We start from the raw sequence: 20650 nt of genomic DNA on the forward strand, positions 1-20650 counted from the left end.
GTTTGTTTACAGCCTTCAGGGCAGTGCTGCAGGACAGCCTGTTATTCTGTTTGTTTGTTTGTTTGTTTGTTTGTTTGTTTACAGCCTTCGGGGCGGTGCTGCAGGTCAGCCTGTTTATCTGTTTGTTTGTTTGTCTTTTTTTTGTTTGTTTACAGCCTTCGGAGTGGTGCTGCAGGGCAGCCTGTTTATCTGTTTGTTTGTTTGTTTGTTTGTTTACAGCCTTTGGGGCGGTGCTGCAGGGCAGCCTGTTTATCTGTTTGTTTGTTCGTTTACAGCCTTCGGGGCGGTGCTGCAGGGCAGCCTGTTTATCTGTTTGTTAGTTTGTTTGTTTGTTTGTTTGTTTACAGCCTTCAGGGCGGTGCTGCATGGCAGCCTGTTTATCTGTTTGTTTGTTTGTTTGTTTGTTTACAGCCTTTGGGGCGGTGCTGCAGGGCAGCCTGTTTATCTGTTTGTTTGTTTGTTTGTTTGTTTGTTTACAGCCTTTGGGGCGGTGCTGCAGGGCAGCCTGTTTATCTGTTTGTTTGTTCGTTTACAGCCTTCGGGGCGGTGCTGCAGGGCAGCCTGTTTGTTTGTTTGTTTACAGCCTTCGGGGCGGTGCTGCAGGGCAGCCTGTTTATCTGTTTGTTTGTTTGTTTGTTTGTTTGTTTACAGCCTTCGGGGCGGTGCTGCAGGGCAGCCTGTTTATCTGTTTGTTTGTTTGTTTGTTTGTTTACAGCCTTCAGGGCGGTTCTGCAGGGCAGCCTGTTTATCTGTTTGTTTGTTTGTTTGTTTGTTTGTTTACAGCCTTTGGGGCGGTGCTGCAGGGCAGCCTGTTTATCTGTTTGTTTGTTCGTTTGTTTGTTTACAGCCTTTGGGGCGGTGCTGCAGGGCAGCCTGTTTATCTGTTTGTTTGTTCGTTTGTTTGTTTACAGCCTTTGGGGGCGGTGCTGCAGGGCAGCCTGTTTGTTTGTTTGTTTACAGCCTTCGGGGCGGTGCTCCAGGGCAGCCCGTTTATCTGTTTGTTTGTTTGTTTACAGCCTTCGAGGCGGTGCTGCAGGGCAGCCTGTTTATCTGTTTGTTTGTTCGTTTGTTTGTTTACAGCCTTCGGGGCGGTGCTGCAGGGCAGCCCGTTTATCTGTTTGTTTGTTTGTTTGTTTGTTTGTTTGTTTACAGCCTTTGGGGCGGTGCTGCAGGGCAGCCTGTTTATCTGTTTGTTTGTTTGTTTGTTTGTTTGTTTACAGCCTTTGGGGCGGTGCTGCAGGGCAGCCTGTTTATCTGTTTGTTTGTTTGTTTGTTTACAGCCTTCGGGGCGGTGCTGCAGGGCAGCCTCTTTGGGATGGCCGGTCTGTTGCCGGCTTCGTACACGACCCCCATCATGAGCGGTCAGGGACTCGCTGGAACCTTCGCGGCCTTCGCAATGATCTGCGCCATCGCAAGTCTGATCAATAACCTGAATACTCAATAATCTATAATCCAGGAAACTGAGACAGATTAACAAAATAAAAAAAGAGACAAATGAAGATAAAATGATTTAAATTTGTTCCTCCCCTGTAGGTGGTTCTGATATTCAGGATGCAGCCTTCGGTTATTTCATCACAGCCTGTGGGGTCATCTTTCTGTCCGTCCTCTCCTACGTCCTGCTGCCTAAACTGGTGAATAAACATAAACATAAACATAAACACAAACACAAACAAATTCCATAGAGAAACCCAACTTTTCCCTCTGAGCAGCACTGGGTGACAGTGGGGAGAAAAAAGAAAAGCTCCCAGATACTGGGCCATAAATGCAGGTCCAGAACCAGGTCCAGAACCACATACTGGGCCATAAATGCAGGTCCAGAACCAGGTCCAGATACTGGGCCATAAATGCAGGTCCAGAACCAGGTCCAGAACCACATACTGGGTCATAAATGCAGGTCCAGGTCCAGGTCCAGATACTGGGCCATAAATGCAGGTCCAGAACCAGGTCCAGAACCAGGTCCAGAACCACATACTGGGCCATAAATGCAGGTCCAGGTCCAGGTCCAGATACTGGGCCATAAATGCAGGTCCAGAACCAGGTCCAGATACTGGGCCATAAATGCAGGTCCAGAACCAGGTCCAGAACCACATACTGGGCCATAAATGCAGGTCCAGAACCAGATACTGGGGCATAAATGCAGGTCCAGAACCAGAATTTTTAGTAGACGGTTTAATAATTTAATTCACATCTCTGAATCAGAAATTCTGGTGTTTGGGTTTCAGAACCCATCAGAATCCATCAGAACCCATAAGAACCCATCAGAACCGCTCTAGAACTCCAGATTTCTTAATATTTTGGAGGTTCTCTGCAGAGATGAGTCCTCAGAGGAACACTCCTGCTCTGACAGCATCTGGGAGCTGGTTCCACCATCTTGGTACCGCCAATCAGAACCGTCTGGACTCAGACGGCCTGGTTTATAGGGATGGCAGAACCAGAAGAGGTTCCTGAAGGAGCATCAGCCTGTATGACTGAGTTTAAACAGCTGCTGTAGGGAAGAAGTCTCTCTGTAGGCAGCATCAGGGACTGGATCTGATTCAGGACCGGATCTAATTCAGGACTGGATCTGATTCAGGACCGGATCTAATTCAGGACTGGATCTGATTCAGGACCGGATCTAATTCAGGACCGGATCTGATTCAGGACTGGATCTGATTCAGAACCGGATCTGATTCAGGACCGGATCTGATTCAGGACCGGATCTGATTCAGGACTGGATCTGATTCAGGACTGGATCTGATTCAGGACCGGATCTGATTCAGGCAGCATCAGGGACCGGATTTGATTCAGGACCGGATCTGATTCAGGACCGGATCTGATTCAGGACTGGATCTGATTCAGGACTGGATCTTTCAGGACCGGATCTGATTCAGGACCGGATCTGATTCAGGACCGGATCTGATTCAGGACTGGATCTGATTCAGGACCGGATCTGATTCAGAACCGGATCTGATTCAGGCAGCATCAGGGACCGGATCTGATTCAGGACCGGATCTGATTCAGAACCGGATCTGATTCAGGACTGGATCTGATTCAGGACTGGATCTGATTCAGGACTGGATCTTTCAGGACCGGATCTGATTCAGGACCGGATCTGATTCAGGACCGGATCTGATTCAGGACTGGATCTGATTCAGGACCGGATCTGATTCAGAACCGGATCTGATTCAGGCAGCATCAGGGACCGGATCTGATTCAGGACCGGATCTGATTCAGGACCGGATCTGATTCAGGACCGGATCTGATTCAGGACTGGATCTGATTCAGGACTGGATCTTTCAGGACCGGATCTGATTCAGGACCGGATCTGATTCAGGACCGGATCTGATTCAGGACTGGATCTGATTCAGGACCGGATCTGATTCAGAACCGGATCTGATTCAGGCAGCATCAGGGACCGGATCTGATTCAGGACCGGATCTGATTCAGGACCGGATCTGATTCAGGCAGCATCAGGGACCGGATCTGATTCAGGACCGGATCTGATTCAGGACTGGATCTGATTCAGGACTGGATCTGATTCAGAACCGGATCTGATTCAGGCAGCATCAGGGACCGGATCTGATTCAGGACCAGATCTGATTCAGGACTGGATCTTTCAGGACCGGATCTGATTCAGGACTGGATCTGATTCAGGACTGGATCTGATTCAGGACTGGATCTGATTCAGGACGCTCCGTCAGCTTCTGGTGTTTGATCCAACAGAGTTCAGAGGACAGAAAACAAACATAAAGATGCTCTGATAGAAACATTTTTAACTGTTTTATGTTATTTAAACTGCTCTTTGCAGCACCTTGAATCTGTATATGTTAATTAAACTTAAACTATGATGAGCCACTTTATAAGCATGCAGGGAAAAGTTACAAGTTCCAAGAGGCTGTAGCTCAGGAAGTTTTCCTTTCAAATGGAGGATCCCCAACAACCCTCAAGCTGAAGCATCTTTGGACGGGATGTGTTCCTCACCTGTCAGTCTGCAGCTTATCAGCTCTGAATTTGTGTTTTCAGGAGTTCTATCAGTTTTATCAGGAAAGAAAGAAGAAGCTGCGATCAGAGGACGAGCAGAACTCAGTCAGTCTGACCAACACAGGTATTCACAAACAATTCAGTTTATATGTTGCATGAAATGATTGCTAAATATGAATAATTTCTGTTGTTGTTTTCAGAGATTAAAGATACAGCAGCAGCAGATCAGAGGGGACAACACGACATTTCAATGATGAAGATCTTTAAGAAGGTAAAAAAACACAGACAGCAGTGTGTGTCATAGGCTGAATTACCAGGGAGGAGGTTAGGACTGGTGATGTGGAAAAACAAAAAGTTTTATTTAAAAAACTGAACTTAAAGTGCTACTAAAGCTGGAGCAAAAAAACTCAAACTAAAGTAAAACAGAACTAAAGTAAAACAGAACTAAAGCTGGAGCAAAAAAAAAACACAAACTAAAGTAAAACAGAACTAAAGCTGGAGCAAAAAAAAAACACAAACTAAAGTAAAACACAACCTAAAGTAAAACAGAACTAAAGATGGAGCAAAAAAACACAAACTAAAGTAAAACAGAACTAAAGCTGGAGCAAAAAAAAGACAAACTAAAGTAAAACACAACCTAAAGTAAAACAGAACTAAAGATGGAGCAAAAAAACACAAACTAAAGTAAAACAGAACTAAAGATGGAGCAAAAAAACACAAACTAAAGTAAAACAGAACTAAAGCTGGAGCAAAAAAAAAACACAAACTAAAGTAAAACACAAACTAAAGTAAAACAGAACTAAAGTAAAACAGAACTAAAGCTGGAGCAAAAAAAACACAAACTAAAGTAAAACAGAACTAAAGTAAAACAGAACTAAAGTAAAACAGAACTAAAGCTGGAGCAAAAAAACACAAACTAAAGTAAAACACAAACTAAAGTAAAACAGAACTAAAGCTGGAGCAAAAAAAACACAAACTAAAGTAAAACAGAACTAAAGTAAAACAGAACTAAAGTAAAACAGAACTAAAGCTGGAGCAAAAAAACACAAACTAAAGTAAAACAGAACTAAAGCTGGAGCAAAAAAACACAAACTAAAGTAAAACAGAACTAAAGCTGGAGCAAAAAAACACAAACTAAAGTAAAACACAAACTAAAGTAAAACAGAACTAAAGCTGGAGCAAAAAAACACAAACTAAAGTAAAACAGAACTAAAGCTGGAGCAAAAAAACACAAACTAAAGTAAAACAGAACTAAAGCTGGAGCAAAAAAACACAAACTAAAGTAAAACAGAACTAAAGCTGGAGCAAAAAAACACAAACTAAAGTAAAACACAAACTAAAGTAAAACAGAACTAAAGTAAAACAGAACTAAAGTAAAACAGAACTAAAGCTGGAGCAAAAAAACACAAACTAAAGTAAAACACAAACTAAAGTAAAACAGAACTAAAGCTGGAGCAAAAAAACACAAACTAAAGTAAAACAGAACTAAAGCTGGAGCAAAAAAACACAAACTAAAGTAAAACACAAACTAAAGTAAAACAGAACTAAAGCTGGAGCAAAAAAACACAAACTAAAGTAAAACAGAACTAAAGCTGGAGCAAAAAAACACAAACTAAAGTAAAACACAAACTAAAGTAAAACAGAACTAAAGCTGGAGCAAAAAAACACAAACTAAAGTAAAACAGAACTAAAGCTGGAGCAAAAAAACACAAACTAAAGTAAAACAGAACTAAAGATGGAGCAAAAAAACACAAACTAAAGTAAAACACAAACTAAAGTAAAACAGAACTAAAGCTGGAGCAAAAAAACACAAACTAAAGTAAAACAGAACTAAAGATGGAGCAAAAAACTATGGATGTAGTAAATAAAGGGTTGGAATGGTTGTTTAACCCTCCGGTGTATCGCTAACCCTTTTTTATGTTTTTTTTGGCTTCTCTTTGTTGTTTAACCCTCCGGTGTATCTCTAACCCTCAGATCTGGGTCTTGGCCCTGCTGGTCTGCTTCACCTTCACCGTCACCATCGGTACATTTCCGGCCATCACCGCTGACACCCGATCCACCCTCGCCGGCGGCGGCGCCTGGGGTCAGTCAGCCCTTCATACCCGTTCTTCTTCTTCTTCTCTCACATCACATGACGTTCCCGTCTGTTTTATCTTCCTCTGATAAAAAACCGAGTCCCTCTGAAGAAGTCTGATCTGTTCTTTCTGTGCATTTGGTTCGCAGACATGTACTTCATCCCCGTCAGCTGCTTCTTGCTCTTTAACCTCTGCGACTGGGCTGGGAGGAGCCTAACGGCCGTCTGTATGTGGGTGGGTATCAGTTCACTCCGGTTCATTCAGCTTTCAGTTTAAAGATGTATCATTCTAATGGCCGTCTGTATGTGGGTGGGTATCAGTTCATTCCGGTTCATTCAGCTTTCAGTTTAAAGATGTATCATTCTAATGGCCGTCTGTATGTGGGTGGGTATCAGTTCACTCCGGTTCATTCAGCTTTCAGTTTAAAGATGTATCAGCCTAACGGGCGTCTGTATGTGGGTGGGTATCAGTTCATTCCGGTTCATTCAGCTTTCAGTTTAAAGATGTATCATTCTAATGGCCGTCTGTATGTGGGTGGGTATCAGTTCATTCAGCTTTCAGTTTAAAGATGTATCATTCTAATGGCCGTCTGTATGTGGGTGGGTATCAGTTCATTCCGGTTCATTCAGCTTTCAGTTTAAAGATGTATCATTCTAATGGCCGTCTGTATGTGGGTGGGTATCAGTTCACTCCGGTTCATTCAGCTTTCAGTTTAAAGATGTATCAGCCTAACGGGCGTCTGTATGTGGGTGGGTATCAGTTCATTCCGGTTCATTCAGCTTTCAGTTTAAAGATGTATCATTCTAATGGCCGTCTGTATGTGGGTGGGTATCAGTTCATTCAGCTTTCAGTTTAAAGATGTATCATTCTAATGGCCGTCTGTATGTGGGTGGGTATCAGTTCATTCCGGTTCATTCAGCTTTCAGTTTAAAGATGTATCATTCTAATGGCCGTCTGTATGTGGGTGGGTATCAGTTCACTCCGGTTCATTCAGCTTTCAGTTTAAAGATGTATCATTCTAATGGCCGTCTGTATGTGGGTGGGTATCAGTTCACTCCGGTTCATTCAGCTTTCAGTTTAAAGATGTATCATTCTAATGGCCGTCTGTATGTGGGTGGGTATCAGTTCATTCAGCTTTCAGTTTAAAGATGTATCATTCTAATGGCCGTCTGTATGTGGGTGGGTATCAGTTCATTCCGGTTCATTCAGCTTTCAGTTTAAAGATGTATCATTCTAATGGCCGTCTGTATGTGGGTGGGTATCAGTTCACTCCGGTTCATTCAGCTTTCAGTTTAAAGATGTATCATTCTAATGGCCGTCTGTATGTGGGTGGGTATCAGTTCACTCCGGTTCATTCAGCTTTCAGTTTAAAGATGTATCATTCTAATGGCCGTCTGTATGTGGGTGGGTATCAGTTCACTCCGGTTCATTCAGCTTTCAGTTTAAAGATGTATCATTCTAATGGCCGTCTGTATGTGGGTGGGTATCAGTTCACTCCGGTTCATTCAGCTTTCAGTTTAAAGATGTATCAGCCAAACGGCCGTCTGTATGTGGGTGGGTATCAGTTCATTCCGGTTCATTCAGCTTTCAGTTTAAAGATGTATCATTCTAATGGCCGTCTGTATGTGGGTGGGTATCAGTTCACTCCGGTTCATTCAGCTTTCAGTTTAAAGATGTATCAGCCAAACGGCCGTCTGTATGTGGGTGGGTATCAGTTCACTCCGGTTCATTCAGCTTTCAGTTTAAAGATGTATCAGCCTAACGGGCGTCTGTATGTGGGTGGGTATCAGTTCATTCCGGTTCATTCAGCTTTCAGTTTAAAGATGAATCAGCCTAACGGCCGTCTGTATGTGGATGGGTATCAGTTCACTCCGGTTCATTCAGCTTTCAGTTTAAAGATGTATCATTCTAATGGCCGTCTGTATGTGGGTGGGTATCAGTTCATTCCGGTTCATTCAGCTTTCAGTTTAAAGATGCATCAGCCTGACGGCCGTCTGTATGTGGATGGGTATCAGTTCACTCCGGTTCATTCAGCTTTCAGTTTAAAGATGTATCATTCTAATGGCCGTCTGTATGTGGCTGGGTATCAGTTCACTCCGGGTTAGGGTTAGGGTTAGCATCAGCTAACCCAGCTAACCCAGCTAACCTAGCTAACCCTAACCCTGTTTGTGTTTCCAGCCCAGCAAAGACAGCATGATTCTCCGGGTCTCCATCTTGTGCCGGGTGGTCTTCGTGCCCCTCTTCATGCTGTGTAACGTCCAGCCTCGGTTCTCCCTGCCCATCTACTTCCATCACGACGGTTTCTTCATCGTCTTCATGGTCCTCTTCGCCTTCAGTAACGGATACCTGGCGAGCCTCTGCATGTGTTACGGCCCAAAGTAGGAAACTCGCCTCCAAACACACCACAGCACCTAATCATCTGTAAATGATGTTTGTTTCATTCAGAGAATAAATCCAGACTGATGCACATCCATGAGACGGATAATAATTACACGTCTTTTACTTTTACTTTAGTTTAGTTTACTTTTTCTATGGTCTGTTAGCCCCAGAGCAGATACCAAACCTAACAGGGGGGCTGAATCTAACCCTGAGGCAGAAAACAGAGTTGTTCCTTCAGCTCACTTCAGCCAGCACACTGGAAAAAATCAAAGACTTACCAAGTATATTTGTCTCATTTCTAGTCTCATATCTCATTCTAGTCAAATATCTCATTACACTTAATAATACTAATAATATCAGACACAACTGCCTAACAAGTACCATTTCAGCCAGATATAGGGACTTGTTTTAATACAATACATCTGGAATATCTTGTTAAGTGAAAAAGTCTTGAAAACATTGTTTTGAGTCACATTTCACATGAAACAAGCTTTTTTTTTTCCTTTGAAGAGGTTTTTAAGCTAATTTCAAGATCACTTTTATCTCAAAAGTCCTAAATATCACATCTTATTTCAATAAATCTTGACAAGCTGATTTTCACTAGTTCCATTGGCAGATTTTTTTTGCTTATTTCAAGCAAAAACGTTTCGTATTTGTTGTATTTTTACTTATTTTTGGAGGGGCATTTTTTCCAGTGCAGGGGTTTTTGGGTCAGGTCCTCCAGTAGGGGGCAGTGTGACCAGTGAAAAAAACAAAGGCCTGTTGATGTTTGTTAATGAGATGCTGCAGAATTATGGTGTTGAAGTTTTCTTTAACTGGGTGTGTGAGGGACCAAGCTTAAGTAAGGACAAAGGTATTCAAAAATGATGAACAATTTCAATTGTTTCAATTCAAAAATTTATTAATCCAAAAAAGTCAAATATGGAAAAACAATTAAATCATACAAAAAAACAAATTTGGGCCCAACTAAAATGAGGTCAACTAATTGAACACTAACAACACAACCAAAAACTGACCTCCAAACAAAGAACCAAAGGCTGCTTAAATAGGGACGGAGTAAGCCAAATCTGCCACATGAGGGAGCATAATAAAGGGGAAAAATTACAAAATTAACTACAGCAAGATATAAAACAAATAAAGCAAAACTAACTTTAACTTAGCACAAATAATAAGTGAATGTTAAAGTGACAAAATTTAGGAACCACGGCCAAATTTAACAAATAAAGTTCCCCCCCAGTCTTTTAGAAAGAGTGGTATGTTCAAGGCTTCCTCCTCTAGCTGATCTCAATTTTCAGTACCTCAAAGCAGAAGAACAAGTGTAAGTAAATCATTCAAAAAATGATCTAAAATGCAAATATAGAATAAATACTAACACGATGTGGTGGTGGTGGTAAGAGCATCCACCACTGGGAGCTTCAGGCTCAGGTAAAGTGTGATCAGGTGGAAGTGGGTCGAGTCAGGAGAGGACAGACCTAACGTGATAACGTGTCATCATCAGCATATCGAGTGTTACTGGCCGATAAACACTTAAACTGGTAGCTGGGTTCTGAAGCATGGTGGTCTGACTCAGGCAGGTATTAAATGTGTCTATTAGGACACGAGTCAGCAGGAACAGATCCTTCCAGATCTGGTACTTTAATCCAGTCGATCTTCCTCAGTTTACTTGGAAGTGAAGTAAACTGGTGTGTTGTAAAGTGGGTTAGGGTTCCTAAACCTCCCAAAGGGACTGTTTAAGGCAGGAGGGGCTGTATTCACACCCTGGGGGGATACTTGGTCTTAACCCTCCTGTTGTCTCGCGGGTCCAAAGTGAGCCACGACCATGTTTAGCTGTAGAAAAAATACCTTAAACTATCTTTTTCCAACTTGAAATGTTCTGACTTTTCCTAAAGGGACCCCATCATTAGAAAAAGTCACACTTTATTTTTGTTTATGTTTCCATGTGGGCTGTACACCACTAGGGTACAAAGATTGTCTTATGGGTCATTTTTGACCCGTGAATTATAAAAACATTTAAACACCAGAAAAAAGTTCAGTTTGTTTTTTTCCTTTTCAATATAATTAATTCAGAAGTAATTACTTCACATTTATATAATAGCAATAATAAACCTTTATTATGTAAAAGAAAACTGAGAAAATAAGAAAACTGTTGGTCCAGCTGACAGTTGGTTTGTGGTAAAAAAAAAAAAAAGTGTAATCCTGAAAACTGGTGATTGTCTTTTGGTATTGTGTAACAAAAAATACTGCTAAAGCGAAGAAATGGGAAGCAATTACAAGTGCTGTTAATACCATGTCACCGAAATAAAAAAATAAATGGTTTGATATGAAAATGGCTTAAAAAAAACGTCTCGCCCTGGGCAGGCGCCCGATGACTGCAACTAAAGCCGTGCAATCAGCTGTTGCCTCATCATGATGGCACTTTGATGGGGGGTCCATGAGGGGGGTCCATGAGGGGGGTCTTCTGGCACCTTCTGGTCTGCCTGGGCTGGTTCAGGTATGGAGACACACCCACCTGGCCTTCAGCTCAGTGCGCTCCACAACAGCACGGGTGCTGTGATGCGTATATGTGTGCAGCCTGTTGCTCCAATTATGTTTGGCAGTCCAGCCACGGCATGACAGTCCCTCTTAATCTGTACTTGTTGGACAGCGGTGTATGGGAATCTGATGCACCATGGGTGATAAACTGATGAGAGTTTTGATGACCAAGGGGAGCGCACGACTCACAGAGGACTGGGACACCCCCGATCTGTCTCCAATCTCCCTCTGAAAGGTTCCAGTGGCCAAAAATCCAAGGGTGCTGAGGACCTGGGCGTGTGGTGGAACTGGGTTTGATCGGCGTGTTTTTCTCTGGAGTTGTGGCTCCAGCAAGCTGCATATTTGCAGCAGCACAGTCCTTGGGAATCTTAATTGCGATGTCAGCCATTCGTCTGTCCCCACACGTTCTCTTCAAGAGCCTGACGCGCTAAGGCATCCAAAAGCAGAAAGTCAGCCGCTGGTTACGCTTCCCATTGAGCTTGTTATATACAGATTCAGATTAACCTTTAATTAGTGCATAATTTAAGTCAAACAGAATAATGTCAGCATAATTATGGGGTATAATGTATATATTTATTTATGTTTTCTTCAAAGTAATTAAATATACAATCCATTAGTCAAGCAAACTTGATGTGAATAACAGCGGACTATTTTACGAAACTCCTACGACAGCTCTGGATCACTCGTAAATTCTGTTCGTACCTGAAAGAAAACGTAAAATACGAAAAGATTGGTGAATGCGCAAATTCTCTTAAATCACTCGTACGCACGATTTAAGAACAAATCTGTGCGTACGAACGGTTCTTGCATGAGGCCCAATGTTAAGACCGCACAAAGGGTTATAGGGTTAAAGAGTTAAAGGGTTAAAGGGTTAAAGAGTTAAAGGGTTAAAGAGTTAACGAGTTAAAGGGTTAAAGAGTTAAAGAGTTAAAGGGTTATAGGGTTAAAGAGTTAAAGGGTTAAAGGGTTAAAGGGTTAAAGTGTTAAAGAGTTAAAGGGTTAACGAGTTAAAGGGTTAAAGAGTTAAAGGGTTAACGAGTTAAAGGGTTAAAGGGTTAAAGGGTTAAAGAGTTAAAGGGTTAAAGGGTTAAAGAGTTAAAGGGTTAACGAGTTAAAGGGTTAAAGGGTTAAAGGGTTAAAGAGTTAAAGGGTTAAAGGGTTAAAGAGTTAAAGGGTTAACGCGTTAAAGGGTTAAAGGGTTAAAGAGTTAAAGGGTTAAAGAGTTAAAGGGTTAACGCGTTAAAGGGTTAAAGGGTTAATGAGTTAAGGGGTTAAAGGGTTAAAGAGTTAAAGGGTTAACGAGTTAAAGAGTTAAAGGGTTAACGCGTTAACGCGTTAAAGGGTTAAAGAGTTAAAGGGTTAAAGAGTTAAAGAGTTAAAGAGTTAAAGGGTTAAAGAGTTAAAGGGTTAACGCGTTAAAAGGTTAAATGGTTAACGAGTTAAAGGGTCAAAGAGTTAAAGGGTTAAAGGGTTAAAGAGTTAAAGGGTTAACGAGTTAAAGGGTTAAAGAGTTAAAGGGTTAACACGTTAAAGGGTTAAAGAGTTAAAGGGTGAACACGTTAAAGGGTTAAAGAGTTAAAGGGTGAACACGTTAAAGGGTTAAATGGTTAACGAGTTAAAGGGTTAAAGAGTTAAAGGGTTAAAGGGTTAAAGAGTTAAAGGGTTAACACGTTAAAGGGTTAAAGAGTTAAAGGGTTAACACGTTAAAGGGTTAAAGAGTTAAAGGGTGAACACGTTAAAGGGTTAAGTGGTTAACGAGTTAAAGGGTTAAAGAGTTAAAGGGTTAAAGGGTTAAAGAGTTAAAGGGTTAAAGAGTTAAAGGGTTAAAGGGTTAAAGAGTTAAAGGGTTAACGCGTTAAAAGGTTAAATGGTTAAAGAGTTAAAGGGTTAAAGAGTTAAAGGGTTAAAGGGTTAAAGAGTTAAAGGGTTAAAGAGTTAAAGGGTTAAAGGGTTAAAGAGTTAAAGGGTTAAAGAGTTAAAGGGTTAAAGAGTTAAAGGGTTAAAGGGTTAAAGAGTTAAAGGGTTAACGCGTTAAAGGGTTAAATGGTTAACGAGTTAAAGGGTTAAAGAGTTAAAGAGTTAAAGGGTTAACGCGTTAAAGGGTTAAAGGTGACTGGATCTTATTCAGATTCACTCGTGCCGACTGAAGATCTAAAAGCTTCATTTCGGTCTTCAGTGGGCTTTTCAATGGTTTACCCAAGCGTGATGGTTTTTAGGACACTAGTTTTTACGCTAACACGTAAAAAGTATCCCAGCAGTCATTGGGCGAGACGCCAGGTTCACCTGGACAGGTTGTCCATCACAGAGAGAAACGAGACAAAAAATATGACCAAGAATAATACAGATGTTGTTAAGACTCCAGATGTTGTTAAGACTCCAGATGTTGTTAAGACTCCAGATGTGCATCGAGGTGTGACGGGACATGATGGAAACATCCTGGAGTCCAGACACTGGTGGTGGGCTTTTGTTGAGGCTCCATCTGAGGGAAGTGGAGAAAGTTAGAAAGGAAACATGTCAAAGACACCAGCCTCTGAGAAGTCTAAATTTAATTCCTTTAATGTTTCTATTCAAGCACAAAAATCCTATTGATCTATTACTGCGCACGCTATGGACTCTTTCAGTGTTTAACGATAAACATTTAGAATTCTGTGATAAATATGAACTAATAAAAATGTGTTGTTTGGCAGGAATGTTCTTCCCCACGAGGCTGAAACAGCTGGAGCCATCATGGCCTTCTTCCTGTCGCTGGGTTTGGCTTTAGGAGCGGCGGTGTCCTTCATCTTCAGAGCTCTGGTCTAACCGGGACGTTCAGTCCAGAGTCGGACTGGATTCTGACTTTGAGTCCTGATGGTGACGCTAAAGAAAACCTCCTTAAACCCCTGAAGCTTCTGTTTCACCCACAGACGTCCACCAGTTTAAGCTGGTCAAAACTGACAGGATGGAATATTTCTAATATTTTTAGATACAGAAATGTATTAGAAAAGAATAAGGAAATAAAAATATAATAATTTAAAAATAACAGATAACAGCAGGTGCAGATTGAACAGATTTTTTTAATGAAATTCCAGATGATTAATCATAGCATATCTGTGGTAGTTATAAGATATAAAACACAATATGTGGTTTTACAGTTTTACTCTTTTCTGTGTGTGGTTGTATTTTAAATATGTCAAAATTATTAACTGTAAAACTGAGGAAGAAGGGTTTGATCTTTAATTATCACTTATAGCTTTCTGCCAGTCATGATGAATGTGTTTTCTTTCTCAGTCATGTCATGGTGACTTTGGTTAGGGTTACCTTCTACTTAGGGTTACCTTCTATTTAGGGTTACTTTCTATTTAGGGTTACTTTCTATTTAGGGTTAGGGTTAGGGTTACCTTATATTTAGGGTTACCTTCTATTTAGGGTTACCTTCTATTTAGGGTTACTTTCTATTTAGGGTTAGGGTTAGGGTTAAGGTTAAGGTGCTAGCATGGTTGCCGCGTCTGTCACGGCGGTGGCGGACCGTGACGTCAAAATGACGTTTCAGGCCTGGCGCTTCCCTTGAAAAGACTGCGCAGCGTGGTGTCGTGCACCAGTCGATTTTTGTAACTTGGCTGCGCCACCAACGACAGACCAGATGGACCGATGTGAGACCGGCTCAGTCAGGAGGTGCGTTTGTACAGCAGCTGTACGAAACTGCAGGGAAACAGCACAGGGAGCACGTAAACTCCCCAAACTGGTGCACAGAGATGGGCAGAACTTTGGGGACAGAGGGAGAGTTCTGTAAGAATGTGTGGAAGAAGCTACGGGACAGATACCTGAAGGCACAGAAGAGGGCAGAGACTCTGTTGATGCCGGGGGCTTCAGACCTTCACCTCTTTTAACTGAATTAAAAAATTTAAATTATCCGATTACTGCAGCAGTAATTAATGACAGTGTTCCTGCTCTTCATTGTTTTCTTCTCCACTTTCGTGGTTGTAGAGTAGCGCTAACCTTCACGTAGCAGCGCCACCTCTGTGACGGAGAAAATTGCAACTACTGGCGCGCAACGACTTGCGCCACTATACATGGCACGAACTCGTGACGTCATCAACACCGCTCGCGCTAGCAGACGCGGCAACCATGCTAGAGCCTTTAGTGTTACCTTTTTATTTAGGGTTAGGGTTACCTTCTATTTAATGTCAAGTTTAAACTTGTTAAATTCGGGCCCTTGTGTGGGCCGCCTGTTGTATACGACAGTATAAATTTAAATTAATGTTTTGTGTTCACACATCTGACATCATGCAGTCTTTTATTTAATAATGTTTTTATTTGTTTTATGGTTTTTAATAGAAGTACAAGTTTAGTTTCTTGGGTGAAATAAACGTTATTTTGTGAATAAAGTTCTCCAAAACATTAATCTGGGTTTTCTGTCTGTTATCACTGATTCTGAATTTCTTTTTTTTTTTTCCTTTATTTTTCAATAATCAGATATTGACATCAACATTTTACATCGCTCGCCTCACAGACAAATTTTGTTGGTATAGCTTAACCAAAGCTATGACATTTATGCATGGATCATTTTCAGGTCTATATGGCTTTGCGCAGAGTAATGTCCTTCTGTCTATCCGGTTTTTGCTCAAGGGAACATAAAATGAACACATGGAGAGAGGAGAGTAATAAGAACAGAACAATAGAGTCAGAGAGTGTAGCAGCAACAGGTGTGGCAGTTACATGAGTACTGTAAATCCGCAAAACGTTACATAGAATCAATGTGTTTTGTTTATAAAATACTACCTAAACTCAGGTGGCATCCTTTCTTATTGGATTGTTTGTTTCTCAAAAAAAGAAGAAGAAAAAAAAAAAAAGAAGAAGATCCTAGATTATTTCTGGCATATATTGTTTGAGATATTGTTCCCACCTATTCCAATGTTTACAAAATTTGTCTATTTTTAAATTAACTGTGAACGTTATTTTTTTCCATTTTGTAAATATCTGCCACTATTTGGGCCCATTCTCTATCAGTAGGTTCTCTCTGTACCATCCATTTTTTTGTAATTGCCTTTTTTCCGGCAGCTACAAGTATGTTCCATAGATATCCATCAATTGATTGCATTTTAGGGGTTCTGCATCCTAAAAACATGGTTTTGAAGTTTGATGGAATATTGATTTGAAAAATTTGGTTAAATGGAACATTTATAGCAGCCCAGTATCTTTGGAGAGTATAACACTCCCAGAAAACATGATAATGATGCGCATTCTGACAACCACAGTTTCTCCAGCATTGTCTTTTTCCTTGTGAGAAATGGACGCTTTGACTCGGGGTGAGAAAATAACGGGATATACATTTCCAACCAAATTCTTTCCAAATGTGGGACTTTGTGCACCTCCATTGTGATACACATTTTTGTTCCCATTCTTCATCAGTTATAACAAGACCTGATTCCTTTTCCCATTTATTTTTAATATATTGCGTGGAGTGGGTATTAAAGTTTGATAAAATTTTATAAATTTTTTTAATTAATCCATCTGGCAGTTTTGATTCATAAGATTCTATTATTAATTTAATCAGTGGGTTGCATTGGTCTGTGTTTTGCTTGATTTGCTGGTTGTAGTAACTTCTTACTTGTAGATATCTATAAAAATCTTCTTTTTCCAAATTATAATTTTCTTGCAATTTGTTGAAGCTTTCCATTTTATTATCTTTCACAATCTGGAAGATTACTCTTATACCTTTTGTGATCCAGGATTTGAATCTGGAGTCAGTGTTGTTTGGTAGAAAGCTTTTGTCATATGCTAACCAGTTTAATACCTTGATTTCTTTGTTTAGTTTGTTTGTTTTTACGACTTCTTTCCATGTTGTTAATGTTGATTTAATCCATTTATTTTCCAGTTCGTCTATCAGATCAAGCCGTTTAGTGTCTGCCAGTATCGCCTGTAGAGGGATGTCTGAGAGCGAACTGCATTCTATTTCCTTCCACTTTGCTACATAAGCTGGATCACACCAATAGAGTAGGGTTGGAGTTTGAGCGGAGATGAAATAGTTTTTGAGACTGGGGAGGCCCCATCCTCCTTTATCCTTTGATAATTGTAATGTTTTGTAACGAATGCAAGGTCTCTTTCCATTCCATATAAATCTGGATATATCTTTGTCCCACTCAGTAAAATACTGATTTGGGATAGTTATTCGTAGAGTTTGGAAAAGATAAAGGAATCTTGAAATTTCATTCATCTTTATGGTTTCTATTCTTGCAGTTAAGCTCAATTGGGGAATGAGATTCCATTTTTCCAGGTCTTTTTTGACAGCTGAGTAGAGGCGACTGTAGTTTATGTCCATAATTTTATTAACATCTTTATGAAGTATTACTCCTAGATATCTAAATGATTCGGTGTTCCATTTAAGAGGGAATTTCTTTTTAAATTCTTTGGGTGGGCACCAGTAGGAAATAGTTTCTGTTTTTTCAATATTTAATTTGTGATAGAGTTAGCCTGGGTGCCAGCCGAACTTAGCCCCGCCCATAAAGGTTTTGGTCGGGAAGTTCGGTCTGGCTCTGCTCAGTTGGGAAATCTCTATGCTCGACATCAAAACAGTCGACCCAATCAGATTGCCAGGGCGGGCTTTATACGATGATGGACAGATGATCAACAGGGACATTATCGACTACGTCACTAAAGAGCGCTTGGTTTGAATTCGTTTGAAACAAACATGGCTGCCGCTGGAGAGCTAGGGTGTGTAGATTCTGCCATCGAGTCTGTTCTACAGGATCTCCACATTGCATTCATTTTGAAAGACGAACAGAGGAACGCGATAAAGGCTTTTATCGATAGAAAAGATGTTTTTGCCGTCCTTCCTACAACAAGTGTGTGTCGCTTAATCTACGTCACATGCTACGTTGCTCTGATTGGCTGTAGGTCTGTCCAATTGAGCGAAGAGGCATTTTTTCTCCTGGTTCGGTTGAAACACGCCCCATACCCAAAACTCTATCCAGCGGTATCAGACTCACATTCTGACTAGAATCGTGAGTATGACGTAGTCAGGCTATGATTGGCACGGAGCTTGGCTGGGTATGGAGTCTGAAACCGAATCTTCCTCTCCCTCAGCACCCGTTTCGCTTCGTTGTATTCTTTGCAGCAATTTAGAATTGCGGTAGGGTAGTCATGATCGAAGTATACCCTCTGATTATTGATGTAGATTTCCTTCTTCTCCCATGCTTTTCTCAGTATTTCCTCCTTTGTACGGTACCGGAGGAATTGTACTACGATCGATCTTGGCTTTGCTGTTCCCGTTGGTTTCGGCGCTAGAGCTCTATGCGTCCTTTCTATGTTGAGTTCATGGGAGTCAGGAAAGCCCAGCTTCTCTCGGAGGAGTTTTTCTACATAGTCAACCATCATTTTGCCTTGTTCTTCGTTTTCCGGCATGTTGAAAATCCGTATATTCTTTCTCCTTGCTCTTGCTTCTTGGTCAACCAGCTTGTCTTCGTTTTGAATCTGTGTTTTTAGCATGCTTCTCACTGCTAGCACGACCGTGTCTAGCTTTGTTTACGCAGCCACGATGCGCTCCTCGGCCTCTTCAATTCGTTGATTTGCTTTATTAATCTCTTCTTTTAAAACGTCTAAATGTTGATTGTTTTCTTGTCTGAATTCTTGTATTTCGTGGAGGATCATTTCGAGATTATCTTTGGGTTTTTCGTTGCCTTTTGATTTTCCAGATCCGTCTTTAGTGTTAGCATAGCTATCCTTGTGCTGCGGTTCGTCGTCACCGTCAGACGTGTTTGGAGCATTTTTCTTGTTTTTCTCTCTTGTTTCCATCTTGTCCTGCGTTTGCTATCTTGAAATTAAGTCTGTCCGTGGTTAGAATAGGTTGCAGGAGTTTTATTGAAATCTTTAAGGAGGAGCACTCTTCTTATGCTGCCATTCGGTTGAAACCGGAACCGGAAACCGCCTAATTCTGAATTTCAGTGTTCAAAGACACGGCTCAATTCAAGCCAACTGATTATAAACCATTGAAACCTAATTCAGTAAAATCGCAAATTAGTCCAATTCATACAAAGCTAATTGAAAACAGGGTTAGGGTTAAAGCAGCGAAGCTAAGGAAACTAACAGACGCTCTCCTTTCCTGAGCGTGCACGAGGCAACTGTTTAATTATCGGCTTTTTTACCGTTAAAAGGATGCAGATGAACTCAGATTGTGCTGCTATGTACTGTACATGTATGTATTGTACATCTATGCAGTGGTGTCAAAAGTACACACATTTGTTACTTAAGTAGAAGTATAAATACTGCAGTTTAAAAACACTCTGGTAAAAGTTGAAGTATCAACTTGACCTCTTTACTCAAGTAAAAATGAAAAAGTATGTGCTCCAAAACCTACTTAAAGTATAAAAGTATAAAGTAACCTTTAAATTAAAAAAAAACATTAAAAAAAAAAAAAAAAACACACACACAAAAAGGTAGATGCCACTATATGAATTGCAAGCTTAATTTGAAAACTGATTAGTTCTACATGGGGGTCTTGGGTGTGCAGAGTTTGCATTGCATTTTCCACGAGTCATTTTTGCACCCGACTATTTCGAAAAATTCTTTGAGATAGGGCCAAGGATGAGGAAGGTCTTGCTGGTCTCCATCTCCATCTCCCGATACGCTGTGTCCTGTGTGTTCCTGTGTCCGACCATCTTTTTCTGAATCCCACATTGTGGCGTGGCATACACTTCGCGCAGCTTCGCGTTTGCAGTTTGTAGAACACCTGCCTGCTTCTGACGAATGACGATTTCCTTGTGTGTCAGCAGTACAAATTTGACGAATAGCCTAACCGATGAGTGTTTGCGTTATATGATTCATCCAATTACACTCGTTCTCACTAGGTGTGGATGGCGCCACTGATCTGTATTGGATGGCGCACATGACGTGAAATACATAAACATTAAACTGAAGCCAAGAGTTAAAAAAAAAAAAAAAAACTGAAGCCAAGAGTAACGAGGCTGTTTGTTTTGAAAATGTAAGGAATAGAAAGTACAGATACTTGTGTGAAAATGTAATGAGTAGAAGTCAGAAGTAGGCAGAAAAATAAGTAATGGAGTAAAGTACAGATACCTAAAAAGTTTACTTAAGTACAGTAACGAAGTATTTGTACTTCGTTACTTGAAACCTCTGCATCTATGGGTGCAGGACCTCCAGTCTCAGATATCTGGACCATGCAATGGAGTGTAATGTTTCAGGTCTGATGCTTCACTTTGGTGTGGACTGCAGATGAAAACGAATCCCAGGCGAGTGCAGAATGAAGCTCCTTGACAGGGATCAATGAATGGGAGGACTCAGATGCAGAGGGTAGCGTAATTCAGACAAGTTTTATTTAATAAATAAACAAAGGGGCTATGAAAATACTCTCGAACAAAAAGGAAGACAAAACTGACTATGAAAAGTTATAACAAAAAAAATCGCTCCAGATGGAGGAAGAAAAGGATCTGTAAGAAAAGCTAAACTGAAAATCTCTCCTTAAAAACTGGAGGCTGTTTTCTATGGCTGAGGCACTATGAACAAAAAACACTCCTAAAAAGACTGGAGGCTATAACAGTGAACTTCAGGTATCGCGGTAGGTTTCTTAGACTGTGAGCTATGGAAAAGGCCTGGCATGAACGAAGGATCGAAACACACTAGCAACAAGACAAAGGGAGACGCAGACTATAAGACACATGAGGGTAATGGGAAACAGGTGGACACAATCAGGAATCAGGGAAGACACTCCA

The 20650-nt window shown here is 40.9% G+C and overlaps 1 protein-coding gene across 2 annotated transcripts in view; it reads left to right on the top strand.

The window, feature by feature from the left end:
- LOC142378157 (equilibrative nucleoside transporter 1-like) overlaps positions 1–15327 on the top strand; it is a 44887-nt gene extending 29560 nt beyond the window's left edge. Inside the window, exons 6-14 of one of the 2 annotated variants that reach the window (XR_012769592.1) lie at positions 1281–1415; positions 1534–1631; positions 4003–4084; positions 4161–4231; positions 5935–6043; positions 6184–6269; positions 8214–8413; positions 13634–14318; positions 14405–15327. Coding sequence is in view for 1 of the 2 variants with exons in the window: in XM_075462385.1 (XP_075318500.1) it covers positions 1281–1415; positions 1534–1631; positions 4003–4084; positions 4161–4231; positions 5935–6043; positions 6184–6269; positions 8214–8413; positions 13634–13745 (893 nt within the window). In the remaining variant the exon portion in view is untranslated. Of the gene's footprint in view, positions 1–1280; positions 1416–1533; positions 1632–4002; positions 4085–4160; positions 4232–5934; positions 6044–6183; positions 6270–8213; positions 8414–13633 lie in introns of both variants that reach the window. The other variant, XM_075462385.1, reaches the window with a different exon arrangement.
- Positions 15328–20650: the final 5323 nt, after the last annotated feature.

This window comes from Odontesthes bonariensis, chromosome 4 (genome assembly GCF_027942865.1).
Source record: "Odontesthes bonariensis isolate fOdoBon6 chromosome 4, fOdoBon6.hap1, whole genome shotgun sequence".
Classification (NCBI taxonomy): Eukaryota; Metazoa; Chordata; class Actinopteri; order Atheriniformes; family Atherinopsidae; genus Odontesthes; species Odontesthes bonariensis.